Source organism: Emydura macquarii, unplaced genomic scaffold, assembly GCF_026122565.2.
Source record: "Emydura macquarii macquarii isolate MOO-44397 ecotype Brisbane River unplaced genomic scaffold, CSIRO-AGI_Emac_v2 contig_3603, whole genome shotgun sequence".
Taxonomy (NCBI): Eukaryota; Metazoa; Chordata; order Testudines; family Chelidae; genus Emydura; species Emydura macquarii.
In genome coordinates, this window is record NW_027133740.1 from 3,285,807 (window position 1) to 3,298,874 (window position 13,068).

General features: G+C 41.5%; 1 protein-coding gene across 1 annotated transcript in view; it reads left to right on the top strand.

The window, feature by feature from the left end:
• PEX5L (peroxisomal biogenesis factor 5 like) overlaps window positions 1-13,068 on the top strand; it is a 144,910-nt gene that overhangs the window by 117,439 nt on the left and 14,403 nt on the right. Inside the window, exon 7 of the mRNA XM_067536480.1 lies at window positions 4,080-4,175. Coding sequence (XP_067392581.1) covers window positions 4,080-4,175 — 96 coding nt within the window. The remainder of the gene's footprint in view (window positions 1-4,079; window positions 4,176-13,068) is intronic.

The window sequence follows — 13,068 nt, forward strand, 5'->3', positions numbered from 1 at the left end:
ATGGTCCAGCCATACACTGGAGGCTTTAACTTGTCAAATTTGCTGTTCTTCACCATCTGCAACTCCTGAGAGAATCACCTTAACGCACTTCCCTGTCCATCACTGACAGTTCCAAAGCATGTTAGTTTCCATCCCCAGTGTGGAACAGAGGCTCTCTAAATGAATGTCCATGTTTCTGTGCTTGAAGCAATTCAGGTAGAGCTATTGCATTTTCTTTACAAACTAAGTCCTGCATGTAGCAGAATTTCAAGTAACAGAACTACGTTAATATAAAGGTACAATGGCAAGTTTTTGGAGGTTTGTTGTTTTTTTAAATGTATTTGAAGGTCAGAATGCACGACAGCACTGGAGCTGTCGTAGTTTGTGGACTTATTCCTTCTCAGTATTCTACACCCATCATATGCTACACAATTTTAGCTTTTGAAGCTCTGTAGTGCCAGGTTTGTTTTTTTGTGCCAGCTTCTTTAGCAGATTCCCACTTGTGACTTTATCTGTATGGAAATGTCCCACAGAATTTGGTCTTTTTACAAGTGAGTTTTCTCCTCAATGATGAGAACTGCAAGCAGAGAAAATATTTTAAATATATTTAATTTCAAATGGTACATGATCTGCTTATTTGATAATCCAATAAACACAATTTTCAAACTTCAGCCTCTAATGCCCTGAACATTGGATATTGGAGCTATCTATATGTTGACTTGCTCATCCAAAGACTGAGTAGGGAAACCCTGACATAAGTGTCTTGGAAATTGGGCCTGATTCTGACATTACACCACTTTTTACTCTGTTGGAATTCCCTGGGTCTCATTGGAATTACAACTGATTTACACTGAGGTAAGGGAGATCAAAATTAAGCCTAAAACATTGATAGCTCACAATCCATACCAGGAGTTCAGTGCATCGCTATTTAGAATGTATGTCAGGGACTGCATAAGATAGTCCGGTATCTACCAGTAAGAAAAATGCGCCAGTTCCACACCAGCTTAACGTAGGAGTTCGGTGCTAAAAGTGGAAGCTGAAGCCAGATGTCCTGGCTTCTAATCCTTTGCTTTAATACTACAGCAACCACTGAGCTCAGCCCAACCATGGGTCACCATAGGGGATAGAACCCAGGAGGGGGGCACCCATCAGGGATAAGGGGGAGAGGACTACAACCCCCAGCAAGCATCCTATCATTGACACCCAAATCTTAAACTCAATCCACTTGCCATAGGTATCCAGTGCAGAGCATGAAACAGTGGTTAGGGAGAATCCCTACTGCCACTTCTAACAGCAATTGCACCAACATGTTCAGCACTAACAACAGATATTGGTTCAATATTCGGTAGCCCAATATAGATTTCACTGCAGTAAACTAATCTTGCTGGCACAAAGGCATATGAAGAATATACACACAGTTGGACCAGACTGGAACCTCAAATGTACGTCACACTTCTAGTTTAAAAAAAAAATCCCTCTGAATATGTATTCACAAGCACAGGAATAGATTTAAGGCAGGCAAAGAAACACACCACACATCTGATCCTTTGTCTGTATCCTTCCCCATAAAGAAAAAATATGTAGATACTGAGAGACTGTGGATTAAGAATATTGCAATTTGCTACTTCTCCTGAAGAATGAATTCTGCACGTTTGCTATTAGATATTCTTATGAATATTAGATTACTTCATCACAACAATACTCATTATAGCACTTGCAGATACAACACAACATGTCAGGTTCCAACCTGAATTTCAAGGGAGTGAAGTTACACCAGGCATGAATCTGGTTCATTGTAATCGAATAGCACAAGTACAATCATCAGAAGTATAATGATGTAAATTAATGCAATTGGGGCCATAGGCAGATAAATGGCTAATGAGTTCTACCTTAGACAAGTGTGGGGGTATGAGATTAGCAGAGTTAGAGAGCAGTTTCTATTTGGCAAGGCTAGAGGTCGCACTGTGCCTTTTAGGCAAAAGCATAACTAGAATTTTTGAATAAAAGAATAGCTGTAGGGAGACATTCCTAATGTGCTTCCAGTGGGACAGACCCTTCAACTCAGTCTATGCAGTCGAGGTCACAATGGCAAACCAAGCTCTGGAATGTGCAATTAGAGACAAAGAGGGAGATATGTTTTCTAGGGTGGCATATGCTGTAGGTAGCACTAGTGCAAAGGGTCTTCGGGGCAAGAATAATGAAGGGAAGAGGAGAATTAAAGTATGCAGGATGCTCAGGCAATAGCAATTGTACCTGTTGAATATAAAACGTGGGACAGAATGTTGAGATTAAAGACAACCCATACCTAACCCTCCAATCTGAAACACCCTCCTCCCCCACCCCTGCAACTTTGGGAAAGTTCACATCTGGATCCAAAAATCCATGACTTGTCACCATTGCATTCCTCCAGTTTCACACACTGGTGACTCAGTTCCACTTTTTGTAAGGCTGAAAACACTCCAGAGCTCGATTTCCCCAACCTTTGGGAAAGCGCAGACCTGCATTTAGGTTTGAGCCCCTGAATTTCAGGGTCATCTCTGATTATGACTGAAGTCTTCAAGCTGTTCAAGGGATAGAGAAAGTCAATACAAAGGAGGTATTTGTACTAGTGATTCTCAATCTCGGGACAGTCTGAGAGACAGACATAGCAAATGCAGAGAAAACAAGCACAGCTTTCTCCTGCAGAGGCTAGTGAATGAAATGCATCTCCATGATGAAAGAACAGTAATAGAAGCAAACAACGAACAAAGTAGCAGCCAAATACTCCTTCTATAGCTTAACTCTCACACTTTTCCTCTCCAAGATGTCTCTCTGCTCTCTTTGCAAACCACAAACCCCAAGAGCAGGCTAAAAATCCTCTTCTGCCCATTCTGAATCACTTAGATAAGAGTAAGAAAAATATGCATATAGTTGTTTGTAAATCTATCCCATGCATTTTCCTGTGTGCTAACCAATCCCATGTCCTTAAATTGCAGCAAGGACAGTTTAGGCTGGACATCAGGAAAAACTTCCTAACTGTCAGGGCAGTTAAGCACTGGAATAAACTGCCAAGGGAGATTGTGGAATCTCCATCACTGGAAATTTTTAAGAGCAGGTTAGACAAACACCTGCCAGGGATGGTCTAGATAATACTTAGTCCTGAGATAAGTGGAGGGGACTGGACAAGATGACCTCTCAAGATCCCTTCCAGTCCTACGATTCTATGATTATAAGGAAAGTCCATTTCACATATATTTACAACTCGGTCCTCTCAAGCACTAAAGCTTCTCTCTCTCACCAGCAGAAGCTGGTCCAATAAAAGATATTACCTCACCCACCTTCTCTCTTTTAAATTAATGTGTATTTGAAAAAAATTAAAATACAAATTCAGCTAAATGTCTCAAGTAGATTGTAATTTACAGAAATGGCTACAGGGAAGTCTCAATTACATGAGAGTTTCGGGGAACACAGCATAAATTCAGAAAATGAAGATTTCAAATAATCAAGGGGATTGCCAGTGTAATTAACAGGCACCAGGGAATGTTACCCTGTTTTAGGTAACAGGGAGTTTGAGGTGATAACACAAGGGGTTCAGGTAATAGAGGCTGAGCTGTATAGGATACAGTTCTCAAACATAAACCTCCAACCATTTAAACAAATATTAATCTTGTTGAATACAGTCCATTCAGAAATGAAATGGTATCTTTGTAGGAATGCTTTTCACAGCTCTTCTTATTAGGAATTCCAGCAGCCAAATTTCTGCCAAATTTCTTCTGGGAGGAGTGAGGGTGGGCTAGCTTATTCAAGGCACAAGATTCCAAATATCTTTTCCTCTGAAGCTTCAAGGGATCTACTTTCACAACCAGAACTGGGATTGTTCATCATGTCTAAATCCAGAGTGAAAAGAAAACTCTAGGGAGCGACAAGGTACTTTTGCTCCACTGAAGCAGTGAACCCTGCTGAAGCAGTGACTGGTGTTGGTGGGGATTCACACATGGAAACACACAACTTTGCACAGATGAACGTCACTTTGGGCACTAGTGAAGTAAGAAAGAGAAGGAACTTGAAAGTGTGTGACAAAGCATGACATCCCTTTCTTGTTTATTCTTTATTTCCTTAAGGCACGATCAACCAAAGAGCAGCGTTGGGGAGGTTCATTCCTCTCCAGAAATCACTCCTTGGAGGAGGAATTTGAAAGAGCAAAGGCAGCTGTTGAGGTATTGTTTTATTTTTTCTTCTGTATCTTGGCATAAGGCTGACGTTCACTTATGAAACAAACCTGTTCCTGTAATGGGCCAATGCATTCCAAATTCAATCTGTAGCACAATTAAAGGAACACCTTAGAATTAAATTACTCAAGGCATAGGAGAGATACATTTCATGAAATTACTCATTAAAAGTACCAGTATCTACCTTGGGAAAATAAAAGTTTAGCTATACATACAGATGAGCCTGAATCAAAACTCACAATCCAGATTCTCTCTCCATACTGGGTCAAGAAAAATTCCAGTGTATTTAAACACATCTAAACTTGTGAATATGAATCCAAAATGCAAATTTTTCCCAGTGATGGGGTATTTGCAACCTGTGTGCACATTCAGTCCATTGTAGGCAGGTCTGTGCTATGAATTCAGGTCCAAACCTAGACCAGATCCAGGGTTAGAATCTGGTGGCGTTTGTTCAGAGCCATCTCTATACAAAAGAATAAGTTGCTGTTAGACACTGAATGGGTAATTGTATGTATTTACAAGAGTAAGTAACCCTGTACAAAAGCAAGTTAATAAAATCAGTGATTGCATCTTAACATATGGAGGGTTCTCTGTTCTTTCCATGGTGGTTGACTAATGGCTTGAGTCCTGGAAAGTGCAGGCAGTAGATGTGCAAGTTTCCCCAATGCACCTCAGTCGTGTCCTGCAACATCTTTGCCTTTCCAGTGCTGACCTGTAACCCCCTTGATTAATGCAGTCCTGAGCCTTGTTGGACAAAGACAGCTCTTTACCAAACGACAAGTGTTTTGTAATATGAACCAAAAAGGATTTGGATAGCATCGCTGATCCTGAGCTTTAAACTTCTCAATGGGGTCCCTCAACAGCCCTTCAAAAGCTACAGCCATAAACCAACAAGGCAGCTGTATTCCTCTAGAACAAAGCCCAGGATAAAATGTGTGAGAGCCACAGATAAAATGATCTTGGTTGAGGAGGTTTGACTGTGAAACAGAGACAGAAATCACCTCTGTAAACACATCTGAACTTTGGGGATGTTTGGATCCAGATCTAAATGTGACCATACAGGTCCCAATTCTGCTCTCACACAAGTCTTATACCTGTGTAATTCCATTGACTTCAGTGGAGTTATTCTGGGTTTACATGAGAACAGAATCAGGCCTTATGACTGAACCTGGTCTCTGACTAGAAATGAAGCTCCTCATACATCAGATACATTTCACTGGTTCTCTTTGTTGCTTGTAGTGCGATATGACAAGAATCTGCAAGTTTCTCACTTTATTTCATAGTGTTTTAATGCATATAGGAAAAATTCTTGCCTCATCTTACAAGGATAGATAAACAGAAGGAATTAACTAGAATTTAGAGTTCAGTTATACAAACCGTACACTGAATGCATTTCTCTTTTACTTTCTAAAAGCATTGACTCTTTATTCCTAGTCAGAGGTTGTTTATAAAGAACTGTTGGTGATGCCATGAAAGGTTTTTCAATGTGTTCCACATCATGCAAGAGATGCTTTCAAACCCCCCCTGCTCAAAATTCTCTCTATATTATAAGTCACATAATGAGCAGAAGGTGAGACGTTATGCTATGGTCAGAGGGCCAGTAGCAAGTAACCTGATGATAGAGTTCTCAATGATGCCATCAGTGTTAAAGTCACAGTTGTAAGTTCAATAATTTGGCTTACACTGGCACTGTTCTTGCAACTGGTAGGAGCTAAGCATGGTGAGTGGTTTCCAAACAAACATTCAGCATGAAAGACCAAGAGCAATGGGCTAAGGCTAATAAATTGCAAGACACTACTGAAATGGTTTACAAGTTAAGGAGAGGAATTTATTGTTAAAATAAGCCTGCATATTAACAAGGTCATTCTGAGGCAACAAGGACAGATTATTAAAATGTCCTAATGTATTCTGGAAAACAGCTATTAAAAGGGAATTTAATTAAAAGACTAACCATGTAGCTTTTTCTGTTTAATACAGCAATTTGGACCAGGTGGTTAAAACGTAAAGGATTTTACAAGACACGTTTTCATCTGAAGAATTTCAAAAATAAAATAAATATATAAATAAGTGTGTGAATTGCCATTCTGGCCAGAACAAAACAGTGAGGAAGCTAGAGTGGTTGAGAATCATCTGCAGCCCAGCTCAGAAAGATTAGGACATTTATAGGGAGAAGCTAGATACTGTCCAAAAATTCATCTTGTATACTCTGGGTGTTTCTGTAATACTTTTCAAGTGAGGAAGCTTGAAATGGTGAGATTAGCCACAGAACTGAGCCTGGAAGGGAAGCAAATTTCAGGATTTTTGTTATCTTTGTGAAGAGGATTTAATTAACAATCCAGAGAGTGAAGATACCAAACTATCTCCTGTCCAAGGTTCACCTTGGGAATCATCTCAAGCTGTCAAACCTTGTGAGGAAAGTAGGTCTATGAGGTTATTTCTTTTTAAAGAGGTTTAAAGAGACTCTCATCCTCAGAGAATCTTTAGATATAAAGATGGAAGTGAATTACCTTTATTGCTAGCGATGTTATGGATACACTTGCAGTAGCTTGGGTGCTTGCAGATTTGGCTACTTTTTTCTGTCTCTCTGGAAATTAGATTACATTACTGCCTTATCAATTTGTTCTGTGTATGTGACAGAAGAGAGTTGAGAGAACACCTTATGTTTGCATGACTTTCAAGTACTGTACCAAACATCTGCTTTAAAAAAAATCTGACTATTAGCTGCCTGTGTTTTTCCCTTTAGAATGGGGTAATTTTTGGTGCTACAAGATGATGGTTGGGATCCATCCATGCATCTGTATTTGCAGGGTTACACAGAGGTTTTTGGGACCCCAGGGCAAAATCTGAAACTGAGGCCTTCCACCCTTCCAAAAAAAATTATCATGGAGACTAATGAGTTTAAGAAGGGGGAGCAGGTTAGAGAGGGCTCAAGTATGTAGGGTTGCTGTCCTCTCTGAAAGAATGGGGGGTCAGGGAAGAGATGGGGGTCAGAAAGGGCCCAGGCCTGTGGGATCTCTGCCTTCCCTGTTGGGGGAATGGGCCCTGTCCCATGTGCAGCCAGGGGGCAGCTCTTAGTCCTGCCTTTCCCTCAGTTCCATCCACACTCCTACCTCCAGGTTCTCAGCCTGGCAGGTCACTTCCAGCCCAGACACGGTGATGTCAGTGGTAGCAATGGTGGGATCTGGGCCCAGCTGGGGCAACTGAGTTGCTCCGCACACTATCAATGGTAGTCTCCAAACCTGAGTGGCACTGAACCCCCACTCCAGGTCACAATGCCAGTCAGTCAAATTTGGTCTGGCCACCCCTCCTCTCACAACAGGGGGCCCAAGGCAAATTCCCACCCTCAGGTGGCTTTGTGTATTCATAATTTGTTACAATGACAGTTTTATCATCCAGTATGTTAGCTGGTTGGGATAAATCACAGTGAATCCAGGAAAGCACAAAAAACTTACAGCTTATAAGAAACTTCTCAGAACTGAAAAGCAACACTGAGACAATGGCATAGCACAAGTTTACAGTAGGGTAGATATTTAAATGTCTCACTGCTTCACAAGCTTAAAGAGAAAATTCAAATTGTGCACCTTGGTATTATTGTGTTTGCATCACAGTGTTTACAATAACACATTGCAGTGCGACATGGTAGTGATGAGGCAAAACTAGTGTGTTGCAGCAAAACATGACCGGGGAGTGCCAACATGTGACATCATAACAGCATGTGACACACTCACACACAGGGAAAACTTCTTCAATAGGAGGGTGGTGAAGCACTGGAATGGGTTAACGAGGGAGGTGGTGGAATCTCCATCCTGAGAGGTTTTTAAGTTGCGGCTTGACAAAGCCTTGGCTGGGATGATTTAGTTGGGGTTGCTCCTGCTTTGAGCAGGGGGTTGGACTAGATGACCTGCTGAGGTCCCTTCCAACCCTAATCTTCTATGATTCTAGGACATGGGATCACTGACCACATAAGGCTGAGTCTGGAAATATTCAGTCAGATGGTAACTTTATGCCCTTTCCGACAATTCATAATCAGAAAGGATTATAATAAATATTAATGAGACCCACAGAACTGATGGCTTTAGATCATTTCCCTGGGCTTGAATTCCTTAGTCTTTCTTTTCCCCTACTTCACATTACGCATTCCCAGTTGAGAATGAGTGGGTATCCTTTGGGGAAACACCAGAATTTTCAATTTACAATTTTCAAAAGCACCTTAGTAACTCAGGCTCCATTTTCAAAAGTGACTTTGACACTTAGGAGCCTAAGGGCTTGTCTACATTTAAGATGCTACAGCAGTGCTGCTGCAACGTTGCAGCTACAGTGCTGTAACGCTTCAGTGTAGACACTACGTATGCTGATGGCAAGGATTCTCACATCAGCATAAGTAATCCACCTCCGTGAGAGGCAGTAGCTAGGTTGGCAAAAGAGTTCCTGTGTCGACCTAATGCTGTTGATTTAGATCGGCTTAACTATGTTGCTCAGCTGTGCGATGCAGCTGGGTCAGTATCATTTTCTAGGGTAGACCAGCCCTAGGTCTCAGTGAAAGGTAATGTGACTTAGGCTTCTAAGGGCCTAAGCTTTACAAAGCCACCTAAAGATGCAAACAGGCACCTAGCGGATTTTCAAAAACACCTAAACAGGTTAGATACCTAACTGCAATTGATCTCAATAGGATTTAGGCATCTAACCTGACTAGGCACTTTTGAAAATCACATTAGGTGCCTAAATACCTTTGAAAATCTGGACCTAAGTGTCTAAATCACTATTGAAAATGGGACTTTAATGTAGGCTCTTCTTCGGTACTATAAAAATTTTTACCCAATACTCCCTGTAATCCATGTCTATATTTGTCTTTATCTAAATTAAAAGCTGTAAATTTTACTAAAAAGACAGACACCTCCCTTTTTTCTTTCAGCCAAATATCAGCTAAGATTACCTTATTTAGCTGAAAGCTACAAGCTTTCGTTATTTTTGTGCCTTTAAAGAAAATCTCTCATAATATGATGAAGCAGTAATTTCTTTTTAAAAAAGTAAACCCAATTCATTTTTATTTTTAGCACTGGTCAAGAAGAATCTTAGCTAATCATAATGAAATTGATTTGTGATTTCTTCAGGCAGAGCAGAACAGCTAAAATTCTTATCTCAGAAAGCATGAAAGGTTAACAGAGGCAAGTTTACACATCTGTCATAATAAACAGATGGCTTTCAGGGTTTGGGGGCGGGGAGTAATTAGGAAATAGAGAACCTAAAGAATATTTTTGCCTTCAATTAATTTAGCTGTTTCAGTATTTGTGTGGTTAATTCTTTAGAATTACCAGCAGGAATAGTCTCTTAGATGTAATATCATGTATTGTACATGTAGAGAGCCAAATGATAAAATATATATTTCATGATTTATTTGTAACTCCCATAAATGGTCCAAATGGTTTGAGAATGTTAACGTAGTAACTCATAGTAATGTCATGGGTGATGTAAGCCTCTGTACACCTTCCATGCCGATAGCTTCCCTAGCCTTAACTCTGGCAAAACCCCTGTGAGATAGGTGCTGTTTCCCTATTTGATAAGGTAACTGAGACAGACAGGTTAAGTGACTTGCATAAGATCACACAACAAGTCAGTGGCAGGGATTGGAACTCAGACCAGGCGTCCTTACTTTAGGGGTGAGATTTTCAAAAGCACTTAGCATTAGCCATAGGCTTTGTCCACACTGCAAAAAAACAGTGTGTTCTTAGCTCATGTTAGCTAACCCCCATTAGCAAACGGGTTAAAAGAGCAGTGAAAACATAGCAACTCGGCTTGAGTTCAACTCCATGCTTGAAATGGAGCTGCTAATCCAAGTTAAATGCTGAGTTACCACGTCTTCACTACTCTTTTAATGTGAGTTAGCTAATATGCATTAAGAACACAACTGTTTTTGCAATGTAGACATACTTTAACTTCACTCCTATTGACTTCAATGGGAATAGAGTTAATTCAATGCCGAGTGCTTTTGAAACCGCCATCCCTGGAACACCTGTTAATATTGATCCATATCATTAGAGTTGAGTCACTGCCAGTAAACTGTGTTTCTCAGAATGTCACCCAGCAGTGCCCTAAACTGTAATGCATGGCATAACAACAGTGTGTGGGCTATGTAGCTGTAAATTGACTAGGCTGCTTTCAGTATATAACAGAGAACGTTTGAAACAATGAATTTAAGCAGCTGTGAGTGGTTTTTGAACAGCTATAGCTATGAAAAAAATCTACATTTAAAATGTATCCAAACTATTTGATTCCTGTTGAACCTCAGGGTTGTGGTTCAGAGCTCCCAAACTTTAGAGTCAACAAACAAAGTCTCTTGACCCAGTCAGGCTAGTCTACCAGAACCTGAGAGAGACTACAGCCTGCCCAGCCCCAGGATGGGATAGCCTTGAATACACACAGGCTTGGCTTCAGCTGCCAGTTCCAGACTGCTCCCTCAAGGGATGGTTTACCAGGCCCCACACCTTCTTCTCATGAACCCATTTACTGGCACCATGAAAGGCCTAGGGACTAATTTGTCTGCCTGGTAATTTTCCCCACAGAGCCCTCCATACTGGGACACCCAGTCCACTTAACATCAGCAGATATCCAAAAGTTTCCTCACAGGCAAGGGAGGATTCTGCGAGGGTCACAGTGCTGATGTTGCCAACACCACATAACATCTGTTTCCCCCAGTACGTCAGCCTGGCTCTCTTTCTCATGAAGCTCTCTAGGTGGGTACCCTTGGAGGTTTTCAGGGTGAAGTGAGTAGCATGGTGCACTTCTGCACCCCCTCATCCCAGATAGGATCAGTCTGATTACCCTCTGTAAGCAGCAGCTGAGGGACCCATAAGAATGCGAAAAGCTCAGTTATTTTTACGTTTCCCTAGAAACACAGCAGCAGCAAGAAAAAGGAATGGAAAAAAATATTAACAGATATCTCCAATGGCCAGAGATGGGACACTAGATGGGGAGGTCTCTGATTTACTACAGAAAATTCTCCTGCAGGTATCTGGCTGGTGGGTCTTGCCCACATGTTTAGGATCTAACTGGTTGCCATATTTGGGGTCGGGAAGGAATTTTTCCCCAGGTCAGATTGACAGAGAGCCTGGGGAGGTTTTGCCTTCCTCTGCAGCATGGGGCACAAGTCAGCTGCTGGTTTGAACTAAAGTAAGTGGTGGATTCTCTGTATCTTGAGTCTTTAAATCAAGATTTGAGGGCTTTAGTAACATAATCAGAGTCTAGCAGCCTATTATAGGAGTGGGTCAGTGAGATTCTGAGGCCTCAGATGTGTAGGAGATTAGGCTAGATGATCATGATGGTCCCTTAAAGTCTATGAGCCTAACAGTGTTAAAGTCAGCACAGTATGTATCAAGCCCACCGACAGCAGAGGGGTTGGAGGGGCAAAGGAGGCAATTGCCCAGGGGCCCAGCAATTTAAAAGTGACCTGGCCTCTTCCACCTGTGACCCCGTCCACACTCCACCCCAGGTCCCACCCCGCCACTCACTGCTAGCCATGTTGCTCCTTCCCCCACTCATCTATCCTCCGTGGCTCGCTGCTTGTGTTCCTCCTCTTCTCCCCCACCGCTGCTCATCACATCCCTCCCCACCTGCCTACTCAGGCTCCTGGTTGTCACTCACCACCTGGGTGAAGGGGAAGAGTGTGGAAGAGAGGATGGGGACTGAGCGGGGGGGGGAGGGGGGAGGGAAGAGAGGGAAGCAGTGGTGAATGGGCCGTGGGGGTGAGGAGACGGCCTGGGATGGAGCAGGGCCGGGGCTGTGGGTGGAAGAAGTGGGATGGGACTGTTCTTCGCTGGGGCCCAGACTTGCTGTCGGTGGGTCTGGTATGTATGATTGACAATTTGTTAATATCTGAAATACATTAGCTGGTGTTATGTAATCATTAAAATTATTCTGCACTTTCTATTCAGTGTGCTTCTATTCTCACAATACATTACAAATACATTTAATTAATTAGCAAAACTCTTGGGAGGTGGAAGAGAGATGCATAGGCATCACATTACCTGCCTCTGAATGGCAGCTAGCTCCGGAATGGAGCACTAACATCACACAGCACTACTAAAAAGGATAAATAAATTATACCGTATTTCATATCAATAAGTGAACTTCATTTGGAGTTCAAACATGTAATGATTGAGCAGAATTTGACCCATTGACTTTAGATTTTAAAAATACATTATGTTTGCTAATTATATGCAGAGAGAGGCAAGGCAAGTGGATTTTTATATGGTTTCTTATTTCCCAGTCATTGGGTCATATAATTGATTTTGCAGGAAATAATACTAAAGGCAGAAATTCGTAGCTATAAATATTGAAGATCAACATTTGTCACTGGTACCATGAATTACCTGTTGTTCATAAGACACATTGTATTGGCTATATTAAAATTTACTTGTATGTAGGAAATGGGAAGTTCCTACACAACCCCTGAATTAAGCTCCAAATTCTTACTAAAAGAGGTGTGTATCTTCTCTCTCCTAGAGTGGAGGACAAACACTGTAATCCTGATTCACTAAAAATTCAGCATGTATCATCAATTACCAATAATTGCAAAGTTCAGACAGGTTTGAAGCCGCCGCTTACTATTACAGAGAAAAATACTGGATTATCAGCATCCAGACACTCCAGTGATGGGCACATGAGCAACGCCTTGTTAGCCCTCTAGACAGCTCATGCATGTTACCAGAGACTTATAAACAGCCTTGTAAATTGTAACAATCACAGCTTGTCTATGAGCACAGGCTTTCCTATCCCTTTATATCTACTGTCAAATACTTGCATTGCTGTAATATTTAACCAGCTACTACAGGTCTCTCTCTCTCTCAATCTGATACAGTATATGATGCAATGTTAGGATTTCTCT